The 21,605-nt window shown below is 42.9% G+C and overlaps 1 protein-coding gene across 6 annotated transcripts in view; it reads right to left on the reverse strand.

Annotated features, from left to right (window-relative positions):
* Positions 1-244: 244 nt before the first annotated feature.
* The window catches only part of FAM126A (family with sequence similarity 126 member A), a 96,261-nt gene continuing 74,900 nt past the window's right edge, over positions 245-21,605 (reverse strand). For 2 of the 6 annotated variants that reach the window (XM_034760610.1, XM_034760611.1), the window contains exons 8-11: positions 20,938-21,054; positions 20,009-20,096; positions 19,181-19,340; positions 245-1,176 (exon numbers count right to left, since the gene is read on the reverse strand). In XM_034760610.1, coding sequence (XP_034616501.1) covers positions 614-1,176; positions 19,181-19,340; positions 20,009-20,096; positions 20,938-21,054 — 928 coding nt within the window. In that variant the 3' untranslated portion in view covers positions 245-613. Of the gene's footprint in view, positions 1,177-2,375; positions 2,672-17,013; positions 17,087-19,180; positions 19,341-20,008; positions 20,097-20,937; positions 21,055-21,605 lie in introns of those variants that run through there. The other 4 variants (XM_034760613.1, XM_034760615.1, XM_034760614.1 and 1 more) reach the window with 4 other exon arrangements.

Below are 21,605 nucleotides of genomic sequence, written 5' to 3' on the forward strand. Positions count from 1 at the left end.
AGTCAGGTGCATGCAAAGATTTCCCACTGTTATGAAAGTTTCCATTTAACATGGAACACTGAACTGGTACTTCTAGCTGTAGGCCTATAACAAAGTACATCTCTCACATCAACACATTTTCTCTGGCATGGTCTGCGATGCTGTGATTTTATTGTATGGATCTATTGCAATGTCACACAATTTCATTCCTGAGTCACAAACCCCTTCTAATAGAAAACTTAAGTAACTGCTTTGCATCAGTGACTGAACAGCTACATCCTGAGAAAGAGGATCCCTTTGCTCTGCAGTCTATAATTTACAACACACATACACACTCTGCCAGCATGGCTAAACAGAGCCTGCCAATGTTTGTTAACAATAGGGGGATGTAAATAATAGGAAGTGTAAGTGTAAAATCAAACCACTTAAGGAAAAAAAAACCCTCTAGGCTATTAATAACAGTTGAAACAATGCAAAATAGTTAAAAATTGTAATCTAAACACACTGTCAAATGCAAGCCAAACTCCAACGGTATCAAGAATTTGGAGGGTTAGATTTTAAAAAGGGAAGATGGGGAGCACACTATCAACAGAATCTCCAGATTCCTTTTTCATACTAGGCAATTTGTCAGACATCAGTCTGTTGACAGTGTTATGCTGATGCTAGGAGGTCGCTGCTGATTTGATTGTTTGTTTGAAATGGGAAGATCTATTCTTTCTGCTCCAGATATCAATTTTTCCTCTTGAAGACTACATGCTGAAAACCTATTTGCTTCAGTACCATTTCCACCACTACGGTTATTTGGAACTGTGATACCGCTGACCTGCTCAAATGATTTACTAAAAGCAGTAGTGGTAGTTCTAGCCAAACTATGACTGCCAGGCTTAGGCAGGGATTGACTAGTAGTTAATGTCAGTCTCTTTAAAGATAGAAGATCTAAATTCTCACTCATGGCTCTTTGAGTTTGTTTTCGAGAAAAGTCTTCTTTGCAGGATTCCCCAGAAGCTTCTCTTTCTTTCCCCCCAACTTTGCTTCCTCCAGACCTTCGTTGGCTCTTCCCTAAAAGGATCTTGTTGCTGGTGTTGTTGCTGTTTGATAAGGCAGATTGGCTTGTGCTAGAAGTAGCTCTAGAGTAAAACCCTTCATCAACCTCAGATACTTCTATCAGTTCTTCTGGAATTGCTACATCAGTATTATCTATGCAAAGGAACAAGAAAAAAGTGTTAATTAAAAGGTGTTATTCATATTGTGATTAATTCAGATGTACACAGTTAGACTTCGGCATTTTCAAAGACGAAGCAATAAAGCAATAGGTATGGAGCAAAGTAGAAAAATGTAAAACACTTACCTATTGCATTAAATTGTAGAAAATGATTCATTATGATTTAAATTGCATCAAGTTGCATTTACTAAACCATAAGGCATGCCCGCATAATCTCATTTTGTAGTGATTTTGAAAAAAAGCACTATTATTCATGCAAAAGATTAGGAACAGATCAGAAAGAGACCACACAGAAAACTAAAAAGGTATAAATCCTATTATGTGCAAGTGCTTCTACATACTATTTGCAAAGCAAATTAATCATTAAGGTAGATTATCAATGCCACAAAATACCCATTTATGGCTCCTGCAAGTTTAGAAAACCCAACAGTGTTTTAGTTTTATGACTGAAAGGTCACCTTCTGCATTATCTGTTTGCCAGTATAACTAGATTGGAAACTTAACACTGGAGTATGAATGTATCAACATCATGAAGGTGTTTCAAATGGTATAATGGGGGGGGGGGGGAACAGTAAAGCATACTGAAATGCTTTTTTGCATAAGTTTGAAATAGTCCACTTTGTTTCCTTGATAACTTTATTTGTAAATCCAACAAATATGCAAAATATGCTCAAAGTGAAGAATAGGAAAGTATTTTCTGTCCATGTTGAGTCTCACAGTGTGGTTTCCCCAAGTTATGTCATCATTGTATGTGGCACAGACACAATAAGAAATGGTGTGTGCAGTGCATGCATTTGTGTTTTTATTAAATAACAACATGCAAATAAAATAACTGCATACTGCAACTCTCCAAACATGCAGCAGTGACCCTTTCAATCAATGGTACCTAAGGCTTGGTCTACACTAAACCCCCAAATCGAACTAAGGTACGCAACTTCAGCTACGTGAATAACGTAGCTGAAGTCGACATACCTTAGTTCGAACTTACCCCCGTCCAGACCCGGCAGGCAGGCTCCCCCGTCGACTCCGCGTACTCCTCGCGGCGAGCAGGATTACCGGAGTCGACGGGGAGCACTTCTGAGTTCGATTTATCGCGTCCAGACTAGACGCGATAAATCGAACCCAGAAGTTCGATTGCCTGCCGCCGAACCAGCGCGGTAAGTATAGACAAGCCCTTAGAGTGCAGCTACAAAGTGCTCTGCTAAAACTGCACTCTGCCAGATGAGTTTATTCCATCCTCCATCATTTTTCTTACAGATTTTTGCCTCCTGATTTCTGGCATGCCTTTGCTGTCATTTCTAGGATCTGTAGCTGTTTCCTGCACACCCTGTATATGCTGAGAATCATTCTCTGCTAGTGCTCTGCTTTTTTCCCCATTCCCGGTTCTCTCTCCAGCCACATTTGTGACACTAATCTCAGGTATGACAAAGTTTCCCAATTCAGGAGCATCATTACCATTCTCTGGTTGTTCTAGAAATGAAGATGGATAAGAAAGAAAAAAAAAGATGTCTGAAACAAAATCATGAAAAACAACAAAAACACAGAAATTGGATGGCTGAAGTGTTATGAATTAAGCCAGATGTTTGCATATTAACTTTGTTAATTAGCAGTATTGGTGAGGATGGGATAGAATTACTCCATTTTTTTAAAAAATGGACTTTCTCCCATGCTGTGCTACACTCCCCTCCAATCTCCTTTGTCTTTCAGTGTTAAAGTCCTGAAAGATGCTCATGAAACATGTGTTCTTGAAAATTCAAAATTACATGTTATTTTAGACATCAAAATTGAGTTTAGCTTTTTCCCCCTCAATTCACTTCTATGGCCAGGTCTACACTACAGACCTGTATCAGCATTAAGTACATCGCTCAGAGGTGTGAAAAATCGTCACTCTTGAGTGACATGGTTATACCAACTTAACCCCCTGTGTAGACAGCACTATGTTGACAGGAAAGCTCTCCAGGAAGACAAGCCCTATGACAATATTGTATCAGCTGTACTAGGATGTAAAGAAAACCTTTGTTTTTAAAGTTATCTTTACAATTATCTCTGTGTTAACTTGAAGTACTACCACATAGGAGCAGAGATTATGCCGTCAGTATGCACTGATATAGCACTCTCCCTTGAATGTGGTTGAACTGAAACTCCTACATCTTGACAGCCAGATCAGCTCAGGTACAATTAGATTGCCACTTTATCTCTGCGTTCTTTTTAAAGTTATTTTCAACTGGAACAAGTCTGCATAGTTAGGAAAACTTTCAAGTACATCAACTTAAAATTCACTTAACCTTTATATAAAATCTGCAAAGTAACACCTGCAAAAAGCTATGTACGTGTAACATGGAATGTTTATTCTATAGAAATTCGTATATCACATCCATCTCCATAGCATCTGAGCACTTTCCAGTAGCGCAATAAACATGTTGACCTCAGCCCATTTTCTGCTCTTATTGAGTTTATAGTGAAGCTTGATTTATAGTATTCTTATCACTTCCATGTCAGACTGATCTCAAGTACTAGACAATTACCTCGCTACAGGATCAAACAGGAGAAGATAGGCTATAAGGGAGAAACAGTTCATTGCAATGCTGGAGAACGAGTTGAGGCACAAGTGATGATCTTAGCTTCAAGGTACTATAACTTGACTGATGGATGAGGAGGGGAAGAGAGCAAACAATACTAAAGGCACAGCAACAGAGAGTGGGCCATCATTTAAAAGTAGTATGAGCATACTTTGATATTCCTAGATAGTTAAAGTAATGGTAGCAAAAATCAGTGATTGCTGCAGTTCTTGATACTATACACATGAATAAAAATAGTACCATTGAACTGGAAAAGTGGTATTTTTCTATAGTAAAAAGGGATAGGAAGATCTTCAAAACCTAAAGGGCAATGGTGCATAAGTAGAGTTGGTCAAGAATTTTGACAAAACAATTTTTCATCAGAAAATGCCAATTTGTTAAAACCAAAATTTTTCACCAGAACTCATCACTTTCTGTGTCCATTCATCGGCAAAGGTTTCTTGAGTCCAGGATGGAATTTTTAGGGGGCTTGAGAGGAGGGAAGAGAAAGAAACTCTCCCTAGAATAGCCAATAGCCCAGTGGTTAGGGAACTCACCTAGGATGAGGACAGTCCCTGCCTGATTCAGAGCAGGGACTTGAACTTTCATCTCTCACATTCAACAGTGCCTTAAACAGTCCCACCCCTCCATTTTTTTGTACAAAATTTTGAAAGGTATTGGTTTCACCAGAATGCAAACATTTTGCAACTATGAACATTTTTGCAGAATTGAAAAACTGTCTCCCACTAACTCTATGCACAAGGTACTTTACAGACAAATTCCTTCCCTGAAAAGTTTACTATCTAAAGTTAGAGTCCGATAAAGGAAGACCCATCAAGAGAGGTTAAGGATAAAGAGGGAGAGAAATGTGAATGGGGGGCGAGGGGGGGGGAAGGAGCGGGGGGAGAAGAGAAGAGAAGAGAAGAGAAGAGAAGAGAAGAGAAGAGAAGAGAAGAGAAGAGAAAAAACCTTTCAAACTTTACAATATATAATGTAACAAACTACACTTCCAGCAACCTATCGGCATTACAAAAACCTTTAAAGAATTAGACCACAGATTTCCAAACTTTAAGACAATAAAACATTCAGGAGTCAAATGGCTTTTCATCACCAGATCTACTATGAACTGGATTTTGTGAGAGGGGAAGCTACCAGGTCTAAGCAGTCATGGGGTATCCATCATGAAAGTTTCTACCATCACATTTGTACCATACAAAAGCAAGCACAGGAAGAGAGAAAAGCATCTCTCCATTTATATAAATAGTAGCAAGCTTGACAAGAATGAAAAAAAAATCCAATGAAAGCATAGCAATAGCCAGAAATGATAGCTCATCCTTACTCTGAAGTGCTTAATTTATTAGTGATATAGTTTTCAAAATCTTCAGGACGAAGTAAAGAATATCAATATTAAGAGTATTTGAGGTTTTAGAACTGCAGACAACAATTGTCTGTGCTGTAAGCTTTTTTTCAAACTTGTTGATATGAAGCCTACATATGAATATTGAAGGAACACTAATTTAGGGTAAATATATGAGTAAACACTGAAGTTGAAAGGACGTGAAACCTGGTAAATATTCAGCTACTACATAGGTCTATTTGACACCAGAGTCATGCTATCTGCTGGAAGGAATGGTTTGAAAGTAAGTCAAGTACCTGACAATTTACTATAATGGTGAAATGTTTCCAAGAACAACTTAATGGCAAAAGGCCCCCCCATGCTTCGCATGAGCAAACATCCAAAGGCCCTTTCTAATGGTCATGGGGTTTGCCTGTATGTCAATGGCCAAAACAGTAACTTTTCCCATACTGCTTAACACGATTTTTCACCAGCTGGCAAGCTGCCACTTTAAGGGAAGTGGCTTTAACACAGTACTACTGTAGTTTGTGAAGTGTTTTGGAATTCTCGAAGATGAAAGGGATGTGTGTGTGATTTATATTTTTTTAGTTTCTATATAGATAGATATGCATGCCTATTATCAAGATTTCAGCAGTGAAGACAAGTCTGATTTCAACACTCGTGGAAGGGATTAAGTAGGAAAACTTACTGTTCGGTTTCTTAGGAGTATGAGTGGAGGCATAAAGGTTACTTCCGAAGGTATCTATTTCGGTTAACAGAAATGTTTTTGATTAGAGCTAGTAATAAGAAGAATAGGGAAGAAAGGTCACAAATGACCACCACATGGTACTAACTAATAAGGTGAACCAACTGCATTTTAACATGGCTTCACACCTCTGTACTTACGTAAAGCAGCAGGGAAGTCAGTTTTTTGCAGTGGCAGTACCTATTTTGGCCACAAAGCTCTTCCACATCCCATCTTTTATATCTAAAAAACAACTTTAATGGTCTCTAATGGACTTAAGGTACCTTAAAATTCTGTTTAAAATTGGCTGCATGCGCATGCCTAAGTGTGTAGCCATTATGACAATGCACTAGAAACACCAATCTCAAAAGTGTTTCTCAGTTACATTTAAAAACATAGTTAGAATTCATTGATGGCTATAAATGAAAACACCACACATTTTTCAGATTTCAGCTGTGATTTAACAACTTGTTTCCTTTCTCCCACCTGTCTCGAAAAGCCAATTTTTACAGCTTTGGTTCAGATGACACTATTTAGGTCTACTCATTTGATGCCAAAGGAATTAATACATCTAATTGCCAAGAACATGGGATGGGGGAGGGGGGGAGAGGGGTAAACAACCTCCGAAGGGTCACTCTGTAGTTTTTGGCATGCTAGATAGCAATTAATATGCCTAAGAATTATAAAACAAAACTGAACAAAAATATATTTAAAGCTACTATAAATTGTTTATTCTGCATCTAAGACTTTACGATACACCAGACAAGTGCTGCCAGAGATTTTATCCCATTTGCTTTCAATTTTCCTTTCTTCCTTAAATAATATATCCCCATTTAAACAACTTTTAAACCTTATATAAGACATGCAATTTTCCTACATTTTTTTCTATTTATGTAGGGAGACAGAACAGCCCCTATATACCTATAAGGACTGATAATCCAAGAAATTCTTTTGCCTTTAGGCTGATTATTTACAGGAAAACCAAGTCAATAGCAACAACAATAAAAAGCCAGCCACGATCTGATGAACAGATGGTGGACTATGTTAGACAAAGATCAAGATATCTGTCTCCCAGAGGACAGACTGTTTAAGAGACCTTTAAGCTAGATATTCAGGGAAGATGGTTGGGAGATGTAATCTCCATGCCTCATTCTAATATTGAGCAGAAGGAAAATCAAGTAAAAGAGAATGAACAGCAATGGAAAACGGAACAGAGGATAGAAGAATGGACAACAAGAGGAAAGAGTGCCAATACTACTGACAGTAACAGTCAGATAGGCAATAGTGGCAGTAAAATGACTACCTATTAAGGTGAGGAATCTGGGTGAAGGCAAAAAAGAACAACTAAGATGGCTGTACACCACTGCAAGGAGTCTAAATAACAAAATGGAGGAACTAGAACTACTGGTGCAGGAAGTGATACCACATATTATAGGGATAATGGAAACACTGGAATAGTAGTAATGACTGGAATACAGGTATTAAAGGGCATGTGCTATTCAGGAAAGACAGCTAAGAACAATGATATTTTTCTTCAACAGAAGTTACATATAAATGTGACAACTATAATGAAAACTATTCACTAGGTTTTCAGTGTCAATACAGAGATTGGGGTAATATTTCCAAGACTGCTAAACAATATGCAGATCTTTTTCAAAAGATACTGTTATGCTATAAATAAAATCTAAGTTATATTTTACACTGAAATTGGTGTAGACAGGCTTACTTCAATGCAAGTTTTCCACATTAGGCAACAATGCATTTTATCAAGAGATTGATTACTCCTGAAAAGCAAATTTTAAAATTAGACTAAAAGCTTATAAATTGTAAGATTCCAGACCATTAAGATATGATAAAAATCTAATATTAAATAAGTCCTTATCCTTTCTATCTATACTCCATACAACTGCCATTTACACATACTTACTATCCTCTAGTATTGGAAAAACTGTTTTTTTTTTAATAATTCAAAAAAAACTCTACTGAAACAGTGATAAACAGTATAGAAGTATTTACACATGTAAACTTACTCAACATGGTGCTTGAATGCATTTTTCTATTAAATCTACAGACCCTGCTCTAGGATGTCTCACTCAACTCCTCCTCCCATGCTCTTGCTTTACAATCTTCTATTTTGTGTGTGTATGATGACAAGGAGGGGACGATGGGTGGGCATACACATCACAGTATTAGGAAGTAAGTCAAATTTCAATACTCAGGTTGGTGGCTCAAATTTAACCATTCCATGTGAGATCAGTACATCAACCTCATAAAAGGCAGTAACTAGCTGTTGTCAGAATTAACCAAAGTACTTTACAGTCCTTTATATCATGAAACCAGAAATTTACACAGCAGTATCACCAGATCCATAGGGAGCACATCTAACCCTCAGCCTGTCCACAGATTTTAACTACTGAATAGGCTTTATGCTGTCAACAGCCTCTCCAATTGCAAATTCTTTCTACAATTATATAAGATCCTTTTTGAAATTTCATCCTGATCCAGCCGAGTTATGTAGCATAATTATTTTAAACTACACAGCTTTTCAGATGCCCTTGTGTATCGCCATATGAATTTCCCAGTTTTTGGGATTAAGTGGTTTAACACATTTTTCCCCACTACTTTTCTCTTGTCTTAGTTTTGAAGTTGAGTCTAATTCCAGTGAGTCATTACATTAAAAAAATAAAAAAATAAAAAACAAAAAAGACCTTCTGTTGTTTTTTTTGGTCGTCATAAGTCCACAATTCTCCAACTAAACTACTGTACTTGGATGCTCCCAGAAGTTTGTGAAGATTAGTCTGTACTAGAAGACATCATAATATTGTACTTCCATTCTAAGAGTTCAAATTATTCCAAAATGTCTCCAGAGAATAGATCTTAACTCCATTCTCTTTTCAGCTCATATGTTGGTAAGTTTTCCCTACAACTATTCCAAAAACTGAAAGTTTTCATAAGAGGGTGTTCTATCCCCAGAACCTAACTATTGGTATTAGGAAGTTTGAGATGTCAGAAGTCACCCCACTGTCACAGAATCAGGGCCTGTGCTTTTCAGTGTAAAGTGTTCATTGTGTAATGCATTTGACATCAGCAGCTACTAGCTGTAAACATCATGAAATCCCCATCCTCTTGGATTTCTGCATAGAGGAAATTTTACTGGAGAGTCAAAGCCATTTTCTTCAAACAAATATAAAAGTAATTCACTGAAGTTCTTAGAACTATTATATGATGCACCTACCAGCAAGAACAAGATTTGGGGTAAACAGCACATTTTGATTAACTTAGTCCACACACCCCCACCCATAGATAGTCTACAGCAAAGAAAGAATTTTCTTGAGAGCAGCTTGTCAGTGTGTCATTTGTATTCCAAATACTTTTATACTCTGCAATTCATTTAAATCCCTATTTTCTGCACCAAGACATCTAGCTTGTCAGTGTTTCTACTAAACAACAACAAACTAATCTCAAAACTCCTTTAATTTTTAAAAAACTGATATCAAGTTTCAGCTAAGACTAAAAAACGGTTACTCACCTTTGTAACTGTTGTTCTTCGAGATGTGTTGCTCATATCTATTCCAATTAGGTGTGCGCACGCCGTGTGCACGATCGGAGAATTTTCTACCCTAGCAACACCCAGTGGGTCGGCTGTGAAGCCCCCTGGAGAGGCGCCTTCATGGCTCTGGATATATACCCCAGCCGACCCAGCATTCCCTCAGTTCCTTCTTGCCGGCTATTCCGACAGTGGGGAAGGGGGACGAGTTTGGCATGGAACTGTTTTTTCTTCTTTGAGTGCTTGCTCATATCGATTCCAATTAGATGACTACCAAGCCTTACCTAGGTGGTGGGGTTGGAGTGAGACATTGCCGTGTGCAAAACCGCTAACCCAAATGCAGCGTCGTCTCTGGACTGCTGTACAAGCGCATAGTGAGCAGCGAAGGTGTGGACCGATGACCAAACCGCCGCTCTACAAATATCCTGGATCGGGACATGAGCCAGGAAGGCAGTTGAGGAGGCTTGGGCCCTCGTGGAGTGGGCGGTGAGGCGTGGCGTCGGGGCACCGGCCAGGTCGTAGCAAGCACGAATGCAGGACGTGATCCAAGAGGAGAGACGTTGTGAGGAGACCGGTAAGCCTTTCACCCGGTCGGCCACTGCAATGAAGAGTTGCGTTGTCTTCCTAAATGGTTTCGTACGCTCAATACAGAAAGCAAGGGCCCTGTGTACATCCAAGGAGTGCATATGCTGGTCTTGACGGGTGGCGTGCAGATTAGGATGGAAGACCAGGAGAAATATATCCTGGGTCACATGAAAAGCTGATACCACCTTGGGAAGAAAGGCGGGGTGGGGGCGAAGCTGCACCTTGTCTTTATTGAAGACTGTGTATGGAGGCTCAGACATGAGCGCCCTGATTTCAGAAACACACCTTGCTGAAGTGATGGCTACAAGGAAGGCTGTCTTCCAAGATAGGTAAAGGAGTGAGCAGGTAGCCAATGGCTCGAACAGGGGCCCTGTGAGCTTGGAGAGAACCAGGTTAAGATCCCACGCCGGAACAGGTTGGCGTTGCTGTAGGTATAGACGGTCTAAGCCCTTGAGGAATCTGACGACCATCGGGTTAGAGAAGACCGAGGAAGCGTGTTCTCCTGGGTGGAACACCGAGATAGCTGCCAGGTGAACCCTGACCGAAGATATAGCCAAGCCCTGCTGTTTCAGGGATAGGAGATGTTCGAGAATAAGAGGAATAGATGCCTGCAAGGGGGGCGTGGCCCGCTGCTCGCACCAACAGGAGAACTGTTTCCACTTGGCTAAGTAAGTGGTCCGTGTAGAGGGCTTTCTACTTCCCAGCAGGATCTTTTGTACGGGATGTGAGCATCGTAACTCTGTCCGATTCAGCCATGGAGCATCCACGCTGTGAGGTGGAGCGATTTCAGGTCGGGGTGACAGAGTCGGCCGTGGTCCTGAGAGATCAAGTCTGGGCACAAGGGAAGCGTGATCGGAGTTTGCACTGATAGCTCCAGAAGCATGGTGTACCAGTGCTGTCTTGGCCAAGCTGGAGCAACAAGAATCATACGTGCCTTATCTCTGCATAGCTTGAGCAGCACCCTGTGGACCAGTGGGAATGGAGGGAAAGCGTAGAACAGCTGGTCTCTCCATGATAGGAGGAAAGCATCTGACAGGGAGCCCGGAGATCGTCCTTGGAGGGAGCAGAACGCGTGGCACTTCCTGTTGGCTCGTGAGGCAAACAGGTTTACCTGGGGAAATCCCCACCTCTGGAAGATGGAATGGATGATATCCGGGCGGATCGACCACTCATGCATCTGGAAGGATCTGCTGAGATGGTCCGCTAGTGTTCTGGACTCCAGGGAGGAACGATGCCATGAGATGTATCGAGTGGGCAATGCAGAACTCCCACAGGCGAATGGCCTCTTGGCACAGGAGAGACGACTGGGCTCCTCCTTGCTTGTTGATGTAAAACATGGCCGTGGTGTTGTCTGTGAGGACTGACATGCAATGGCCATGTAGGAGACCGAGAAATGTCTGACACGCTAGGCGCACCGCCATCAGCTCTCGAACACTGATGTGCAGAGCTAGTTGGGATGCGGTCCACAGGCCCAGTGTATGGTGCTCCCCAAGGTGAGCACCCCAACCTAGAGATGAAACATCCATGACCAGGTACAGGGAGGGATGTGGGGCATGAAACGGCACTCCTGCGCAAACCGCCTTGTGGTCCAGCCACCAGGTGAGAGAGGTCAAGACCGAGTTCGGAACCATGACCACCATGTTCAGGTTGTCCTGATAAGGACGGTACACCGCCGATACCCAGGCCTGAAGTGGGCGAAGCCGAAGTCTGGCATGCCTGGTTATGTAAGTGCAAGAGACCATGTGTCCCAACAGGCCGAGGCACGTCCTTATCGTGGTGATCGGGAAGACCTGGAGTCCGTGGATGATGTTTGCGATGGTGTGAAACTGAGTGTCTGGCAAAAGAGCCCGGGTGAGTTTGGAGTCTAGAACTGCCCCAATAAACTCTATCCTCTATGTTGGCTCCAGAGTGGACTTTTCTTTGTTGAGTAGAATGCCTAACTCGTGGAATAATTGTAGTATTATCTGGACGTGCGCCTGAACTTGCTCCCTGGTTCGGCCGCGCACGAGCCAGTCGTCTAGATACGGGAACACCTGTATCCTTTGTTGACGAAGGTATGCTGCCACGATAGCCAGACATTTGGTGAACACTCTCGGAGGCATGGACAAGCCGAAGGGAAGGACGGCAAATTGGTAGTGCACATTGTTTACTACAAATCGAAGGAAGCGCTTGTGTGGGGGGTAGATTGCTATATGAAAATATGCATCCTTCATGTCGAGGGCGGCGTATCAGTCTCCAGGATTCAGGGAAGGGATGATGGTCCCCAAGGAGACCAAGAGGAACTTCAACTTTACTATAAATTTGTTGAGTCCGCGTAAATCTAAAATGGGTCGCAGACCCCCTTTTGCTTTGGGGATCAGGAAGTAGCGGGAGTAAAACCCCCTGCCCCTTAACTCTGGGGGAACCTCCACTATGGCCCTCATAGAGAGGAGCCGAAAAACCTCCTGTGTAAGGAGATGCTCGTGAGAAGCGTCCCTCAAGAGGGACGGGGAGAGGAGGTGTGTGTGGGGGGGGAAACGAAGAAAACTGGAGAGCGTATCCCCTCTCCACCGTGCGAAGGACCCAACAGTCCGAAGTTATAAGGGACCAAGCACGGTGGAAATAGGAGAGGCGATCCCGAAATAAAGGGAATGGATCCTGGGTGGTGGCTGGTGCGCCGTCCTCGGGCGCACCTTCAAAAGTTTTGCCTAAGTCCTGAAGGTGGCCTAGGAGGGCCCTGGTTCTGAACAGGTTGGGGGCCCGTTGACCTCCGTCTACCACCTAGTCCCTGCCTTCTGGGGAAGTCCTGACGCGGATGATGAGGAGGGTAGAACCCTTGTGGCTGGGGCCTAACGGGCCTGCACTGGGGTCCTGGGACATACATCCCCAGGGAGCGCATGATGGTTCTCGAGTCCTTGAGGCTCTTCAACCGAGAGTCCATCTTGTCCGAGAACAACCCTTGGCCCTCAAACGGCAGATCTTGCAGGGTCTACTGCAGTTCTGGCGGTAACCCCGAAACCTGGAGCCAGGAGACGCGTCACATGGCTATCCCAGACGCTAGTGTCCTGGTGGTCGAGTCCGCAATGTCCAAGGAGGCCTGTAAGGAGGTCCTAACCACCTTTCTCCTTCCTCCACAAGGGCCCCAAACTCCTCCCTCGAGTTCTGGGGGACCAACTCCTTAAATTTACCCATGGAATTCCATGAGTTATAATTGTACCGACTCAGGAGTGCATGTTGATTTGCAGCCCTGAGCTGCAGACCCCCCGCTGAGTAAACCTTGCGTCCAAACAAATTGAAGTGTTTAGCGTCCTTCGATTTGGGCGCTGCCGCCTGCTGGCCATGGCGCTCTCTGGCGTTCACTGAGGAGACTACCAGTGAACACGGCGGAGGGTGTGTATAGAGGTACTCATGGTCTTTAGAGGGGACAAAATACTTCCTCTCTACACCTCTGGCAGTGGGAGGGATGGAGGCCGGGGTTTGCCATATGGCATTAGCGTTAGCCTGGATCGTACGGATAATGGGCAATGCCATCTGGGATGAGGCATCAGCTGAAAGGATTCTCACCACCGGGTCCTCCACCTCCACTATCTCCTCAGCCTGTAGGTCCATATTTCGTGCCACCCTACACAACAAGTCTTGGTGGGCACGGAGGTCTATTGGAGGTGGGCCTGAGGCTGTTGTACCCGCCACTGCCTCATCTAGGGAAGATGAGGAGGACGCCTCAAGGAACCATGTTCGGGTCCGTCTCCAAGGGACCCTGATGTGCAGGATCCCCTGCACCGGGGTCTGGTGCCTGCGTGGGTATCGGCGCCGGAGCCTCGATGCCCCCTGGGGGAGGACGGGAGATGGTGGCCTCAGGAACCCTGGGCTCAGAGTCTGCTGAGCAAGAGGCCGCTGGTGGAGCCCCTTGAGCTTGGTGATACGCACATGGGGTCCAGAAAGACCAATGTGCAGGGTCCTATCTAAGGTCCTCTGCCCCCTCCTGCCAATGACCCAAGTCGTCTGCAGCCTGACCCTGAGCAGGGTACCCTGAACGGGAAGCCCCTTCAGACGAGCGAGACGCCGATCTCGAGGGCCAGAGCGGTGCCGAGCGTGGTTGCAGGGACTCGTCCTGGTACGGTGCCGAGCGGTGCTGGTCCACTGGCGAACGGTACCGGGATCGAGAACAGTGCCGATGGCCATGTCGGTACTGGGATCCGGATCTGGATCGGGAAGACGAAGACCATCTGTAGACTCTGTGCCGGGAGCGGCCTCGTGAACGGGAGCGGTGCTCATACCGGTGCCGAAAACTGCGTCTGAACTCCGACCGGTACCGATGCTCAGGTCGATGCCGAGAAGTAGACCGTGCCGGGAGGAAGATCTGAGCTGCGAGTACGACTGGCGCCGAGATGAAGATCGGTGCCGGGACTGCGAGTGGCGTCGGGACCTGCTCCGAGACCGGGAGCGGTGCCGCGAGTCCACGCTCGGAGATGGCGGGCGTATCAGGGTAGGCTTGCCCCTGGATTGCCCCGTACGAAGGGCATGCGGTGCCGCGGGTTGAGATGGCACCGGCTCTGTGAGGGCGATGAGGTCTTTTGCCATGGCAAACTTCTCCGGTGTAGAAGGGAGACAGGGCTCCACCACCGGACGAGGCGGTGAGCCAGTCCGCACTGGACTCAACGGCCCTACACCCTGTGCCGGAGTCAACGGTGCTGATGACACTTGCACCCTCTGGCGCTCCGAAGCCGGATACGGCTCTACCACCGGTGCGGGGGGAGCCGGTGCCTGGTGGACAGCAACGTCCTGGGTCTTGCGGGGCCTTTTATGTCCCGGAGACAGGGACCGGCGCCGAGGTGCTTGTGGCGGACGCGGTGCCGAGGGAGGATGGTGCCGTGGGGCCTTATCCACGTCTGCTCACGGTGCAGTACCGGAGGGTGCCGCTGGGCACTGCGGACCGAGGTGCTCGGTGCCGGAACTTGGTGCGCCAAAGGAGGATCTGGGCTAAGAGCCGCCTCCATGAGGAGCTGCTTAAGCCTAAAGTCCCGCTCCTTTTTGGTCCTTGGTCTGAAAGCCTTGCAGATCTTACACTTGTCCGTCTGGTGAGACTCCCCTAAGCACTTCCGACAAGAGTCGTGGGGGTCTCCCGTTGGCATAGGCTTAGCACAGGTCGCGCACGGCTTAAAGCCAGGAGCCTTAGGCATGAGCCCGGCTATCCGCCGGGGGGAAAGGAGGGATAATAGCCCCCTTAACCGCCGCTATTTATAACTATTAACAACAAACTACTAATCTAAAGTATATAACCAACAACTATCTACAAGAACTAACGAGTAAAACTAGGGAGAGTGGAGAACAGCTATACCGCGCTCCACAGTTCCAACGACCGTCACAGGTGGTAAGAAGGAACTGAGGGAGCGCTGGGTCGGCTGGGGTATATATCCAGCGCCATGAAGGCGCCACTCCAGGGGGCTCCACAGTCGACCCACCGGGTGTTGCTAGGGTAGAAAATTCTCCGACGATTGTGCACGCAGCGCACGCATACCTAATTGGAATCGATATAAGCACTTGAAGAACTTTGTATTCGTGTCATAAGCAGGGATTCTCTGCATATTCTAGCAAGATCCCCCAGACGAATATAAACAAGAGATGATGAGTTTAACAATATAGTCAGTAGAGTAGCCTTCACAAGCCCTCCCCCTTCTTGCCACCAACTCAGATGTTCACCCTTGTTCAGACCATCCTCTCTCCACAACATTCCCATTTTCTCTCCCCACCTTCAGTCTCTCTGCTGACTTATCACATCTGCAGGTAGTTCATAAAACAAACAGCAACCACCGCCTGCTACTCCCAGGGGTGGGGCAGGTGACTGCCTCTTCACATGTTGTTTCCATGGCTGAATATTCCAGGGGCAGTTGGCAGAATGAGAGGGAGCAGGTAGACAGATGGATAGGTGGTTTCAAAGCAGCTGCTATCCATCCCCCGCACCACAAGAGAGACACACTTCATGATAGTAAACAGTAAGAGGTAGCAAGGTAAGAGATATGGCACATCCAATCCCTGGCTGATGTTCTTGTTCTTACCTTCTACCCACAGGCCAGGAAAAAGTGAGCAAGCCCTTGGAGCCCCACTATTCCAAGTGTGATAGCAATATCTTTTTCAGGATTCTCTGGTCTATCAGTTCCTAATCACTGCAGGAGCTGTTGGTTCAAGATTTACGTCCAAAACCCAAACCTAATCCAGCTCCTCAGAAGAAATTCATCGGGAATTAATAAGTCAGTTCCCAGTCCAACACTACAGTTACTTCACAGTATTTTGATCTGTATAATGAGTTTGTCTACATCAAATTTGGAGAACAGTTCAAGCAAGACTTTCCTCCACCCTCCTCCCAGAAAAGTACACCCCGACCCCTCAGAAAAAGCAGCAGCTGTTATGTTTGAGGATTTTTTCCCACTCTATATATTACATTTAATGGCCTGTTAAGAAACCCTGTTCAACCTGGATTTATGATTCAGGAAGAAATTCATGCTGTCCAATAATCAGGGTTTTCGCTAGAATTTTTATAAACAACATTTTGGAAGTGAGGCTGACCAAAATTGGTATAATGCACCCAGCCTTTTCCATTTATAACCCCCCAAAAGCCTTGTCAGTCATTGAGCAGATATTTCAGATTCACTTTTGGCATACTGGAATGAGAGATATCTAATGACAGGATATTAGGGACACCCAATCATTTTTGGCTGAAAAGTTTTGGCTACACAAGTTTATTCCAGGAGTGCAATTTTTCCCCGTTAAACCATTTGATGCCACCATCCGAAGTCTTAGTTTGTAGTTCCCTTCCTGAATCAAATGGAATCTTGGCAAGAACTTTTTTTTTTTTTGGGGGGGGGGGGGTTAAAAAAGCCCTTATTTTTCTCCCAAAGGTTACCCATCATTTCTTGCTTGGGTCACACTAGTTGCTTAGAATTAGATTAATATTACGCTTTTCTCTATTAACTGTCACACCATCTCTCTTCATAAGTGAATAGCTTTTTCCATGTTTTACGGGAGTCTGTTTTTCTACTAACACTATCAAACCTCTTGCCTTACTGTTATCTGTTGCAGCAAATACTTGTCCCACCCAATGTCTCTTGAACTTCGCCATCTGCATGAAGCATGATCCCTGCAAGAAGGCAATATCAAAGCATGATTTTTGTAAAGACTGCAAGACCTTTATCTTTGCTGGATAGTCAGCACCTTTAAAATGCATGAAATAAGACTTGTTAGTACTGGCCCATTATAATCCTTTTTTTTATTCTGTATTATCAAAAGTGATAAAGTAGAAGACAACAGGAGAGAGTTAAATTTGCCTTCAATTTCTCTCAGAATGAAACAGATCCACTGTCTTACTCTATGCTTCCCTGTATCAGTGAGTTTGAATTACCAACATCAAAGCCACACAGAGGAGCAAGATTAAAGACAATGTGACAACTGGCTAAACCATGTTCAGAGATAGTTTCTTGATTAAAATGCTGAGCCACGATTTGCTTGAGAGTTGCTGGCCCCTTACTGATTTCAAGGAGATTCTGACAGGTCTTATGCAGCAGCAGATCCTGCCTTACTTTCTTCCGCTCTAATTAAAAAGGGCCAGTAGCCATTTTGCACACTGTAGGCTGATATACTCCCTTGCACTCCTATGATTTCAGTTAGTAATAACTATAGCACTTGTCACCTCCACCACTGGCTCTGACCCATAAATAGCCATCTCTTAGGACCATTGCACTCAACCTGTTTTCATTGATACTTAAACACTTTTCATGAAGAGATTGATGTAAATATTACCACAGTGGGCATTATTGTATGTCAAGGTAAATAAGCGAGAGTTTTGTAGATTTAATCTTGCTTTAAAACTAAACACCACTACAAATTTGGATATTCTATTTTTTTTTTTAAATCAGCACTTCTCCAAGATCACTAGGCCATTTACCATTTTTTAAACAGCCTTGTAGTAATTTTGTTGCTAATTATACTGCCTATATAATAATGATGCTTATCATAGTAATGCCAACACTGAGCCCATCCCAAAACAGTCAAAACATCAATTAAAGATAAAGAATGACCATATTATATAAGAGCCAATATTAATGATCTTCACCGGCTCTCAACCCAAGGTGGTACACCTCTACCCCGATATAACGCTGTCCTCAGGAGCCAAAAAAATCTTATTGCATTACAGGTGAAACTGTGTTATATTGAACTTGCTTTGATCCACCGGAGCACTGCTTTACCGCGTTATATCCGAATTCATGTTATATGGGTCACGTTATATTGAGGTAGACGTGTAGTTACAAGGCCTTAGGCACAGCAAGTGATCAAGAGCACTGATCTGTGCTGGACTTGCTCTTCCTTCTCAGACTGGAGAAGAGGAGTGCAGATAATGGACTATGCAAAAACAGAAGCCTTAACGTGCTGTTTTCTGCCAGCCCAGACTGATTAAAGACCTCTAATGAAGTTTTTTTTTTAGCTTCTATTCTTCATAATGATAATTATTAATACAATTGTAACATGACCATCTTTTCCCACTCTACACCCTGCCCAGCTTTCTTTGAGCATTTTGCATGAAGGTTCTATGGGGAGAACATTACCTCCTTTAAATTACTTTGGTTATTGCAACTAATAATTGCTTCATTTTGGACACAAATCTGGGACACCCTGTAACAGATATTTGATATACTAATGCTTCCAGTTAAATAAATGGTATGTGTAACTTCTTTAGCTACAGATTCAAGAATTTTGTACAGTCCTACATTTTAAAATAAAACCAAAAATTTGAGTAACTGAATAGCCGATGAGTGAAACAGATCAAATGTTCACTCAGAGCTACGGCAAGGAAATCTTTATTCCCCGGTTAGGAAAAAGGAATCTGTTACTGGCAGTTAAGTCTCAGTATATAATAGCTCACTCAGGATAAGCTCACTCAATAGCACAGTGGCTCAAACATCCTACTGGGCAATACTCAATATCTAGTCAAATTCACAACACAGACCCAAGTGAGCTGCTAAGGCTGCTCTGTTCATACTCTTCAGAGAAAGATCCATGATATTGGATTTTTAAAGAGACTAGTATATAGCAACTTTCACTCACTAACCAGAGACATTTTGGTTAAGATTAAAATTAAGTAGAAGATGTGTGTATTACTCTTAGAATTTCAACTTTTTAAAAAAAATAGCTCTAATAAAAAAAGCGTAACATTTAATGTGTACAGTGTGTTTCTTACCATGTCTCTTCCACCTATGCCCTCTGATGGACATACTAGTCACAGCATTTCTTGATATTCTAGATGAAGTGGGGGTAATTTCAACCTGAATGCATCTTGTACCTTCTTTACTAGATTTCATGGCACCTTGAGGCAGTGAGGCCTTTATTGCATTAGCAACCTGAGGGAACAAAAATCTGGGTGAAGTTTTATCAAGATTTGAACTCTAACAGAAGTACTATTTACAGTAATTAGCAGGGAATTGGAGCAATCACATTTTTGAATTGCTCTGCTTCGACTCCGGGCAAAAACCTACTGGCCCGCGCTCCAGCTCTGGGCTCCGCTCCAAAGCCCTGGTAATTAGAATATTTTTACAACTCTGGGGAAAAATATAATACCACATGCAATCTGAGATCAGCTATGATCATAAGGTTCAAAGTAAGTATCAAAGATTAGACTAAAATCTGTTTGCAATTATGCCTTTATTTCCTGGTGGTTTGAAGTCTTAAATCAAGTAGCCAGCACAATGCTTTAAAGAACTACTTTGACAGTAGTCCCCATTTAAAACAATGACTACTTACCACATCCTTCCTGGTGCTTTTGAGCCTCCCCCAAGGCTTTAAATTCTACTTTTCCATTTTTGAGTGCACAAAGTAAAATTACTTTTTTTTTAGGGGGGGAGGAGAGGAGTATTAAAAATGCATGCTTCCAAGCATCTTTAGCATAGGTAGGACACCGATGATTCCCTGTGGGCCTATGGTTCATTATAATGCTGCATCACCAGCATGATTTACAGTTTAGTGACTTTGTATCTAGATTTGTATAGAAAAATCCCAACATAATACCTACCAGCAGTGGTTCTGGATACAACTCCAGCTGAGCTCTATATAAAATGTCATCCATTGCTTTACGAGCTAGATCCCATTCTCCATTATAACTAGAAAAATTATAATTAAGCATGATTACCAAGTTTTATAAACTGTACCCTCATTTTTATCTCAAGTAATAGCAGTCTCTCTCTCTTTGGTCACATTACCTTCAAAACATTAACAACCTTATTTAGAAATCAGTTCAGGTGAGTCACTAAGAACAAAAAGTACAGGGAAACAATTCTCTTATAAACAGATAGTTTTGACTTTTTAATTAAAGAAAAAGAAATGCAAGTTTAAAAGCAGTTTGTTTATAATCAATAACTTACACTCCTGAGTGGTTTAATTTTAGGTAAACATTCAACTAGTTGTTGCATTTTAGTTATGGAATTTCAATAGAAGTTGCATAGCTAGTGTGCTGTCTGCTGTTCCACATTTTGAATATTTATTAATGTTGTGAACAAGTCTATGGGATCAGTTATTTCAGTTAAAATACAACATCAAAATTCAGTTAGTTTACCTGTGAACATTAGTGGATGATAAGAGTGTTGAAGACAAGAGAAGCAATAATGTGGATGCGGCAAGAAAAAATTAAGATTGAAATAAATTTTCCAAAACTGGACCCACATTTGTCACTTCTAAGCATGAACATGTATGTGAGTAAGAATGCATATGGGATGAATAGATACACTAGTTGCAAATGGTTATTAAAAATATTCTGATATTAATTCAATTTGCCAAGTGGAATTTCCGCCCCCAAATTGCATGCTTCATTGCAGCATACAGAATTATCCTATTAGAAGAATATACTCCTAAACATAATTCTGCCAGTCATGAATTAACAGGTATGAAAGGACATCTGCGATAGAGTATACAAGTTAAGCTGTCATATGTATTTCGTAAACTTACAAGGCATAGTAAATCCCAGTTAGCATTTGCACCATGAATTCAGAAGAAACTGGAATCCTGCTATTTACTCCTTTGTATTTTCTTACTTGTTGCCGAGGATATCCACAGACACAGATTCTAGAGAAACCATGCATTTGGCATTAGTACAGCTGTTAATTTAGATGACTCCATATCTAAAATATTACAAAATTAAGAAGAGTTTACTATATCCCATAGCCAGAAGTGGAAACCACAAAGCGAATCCATCCAGCAAGCAATTTTTCTGAACCAGATCACTCATATATCCATTTTGAAAAATAGATGCAAAATAAGTGTTCAAAATGCCCTCTACTGTTAGAGCGTGAGTCCTTCATACTTCATTACACACAAAAGAAATTTAAGTAACTCATGTTACAAGCATATGGCAAACAAAATACGGAAGTATCAGATTACTCATGATACTATAGTTCTCAAACACACACTAGTGAATCTACCATATGTTGCTCCTCATAAAATGAAATTACCTTTGCCAGTATTGCAGCATATTACATGCTCTAAATTTACAAATTCCAGAGTAGCAGCCGTGTTAGTCTGTATCCGCAAAAAGAAGAACAGGAGTACTTGTGGCACCTTAGAGACTAACAAATTTATTAGAGCATAAGCTTTCGTGGACTACAGCCCACGAAAGC

The sequence above is a fragment of the Trachemys scripta genome, chromosome 2, assembly GCF_013100865.1.
Source record: "Trachemys scripta elegans isolate TJP31775 chromosome 2, CAS_Tse_1.0, whole genome shotgun sequence".
Lineage (NCBI taxonomy): Eukaryota > Metazoa > Chordata > Testudines > Emydidae > Trachemys > Trachemys scripta.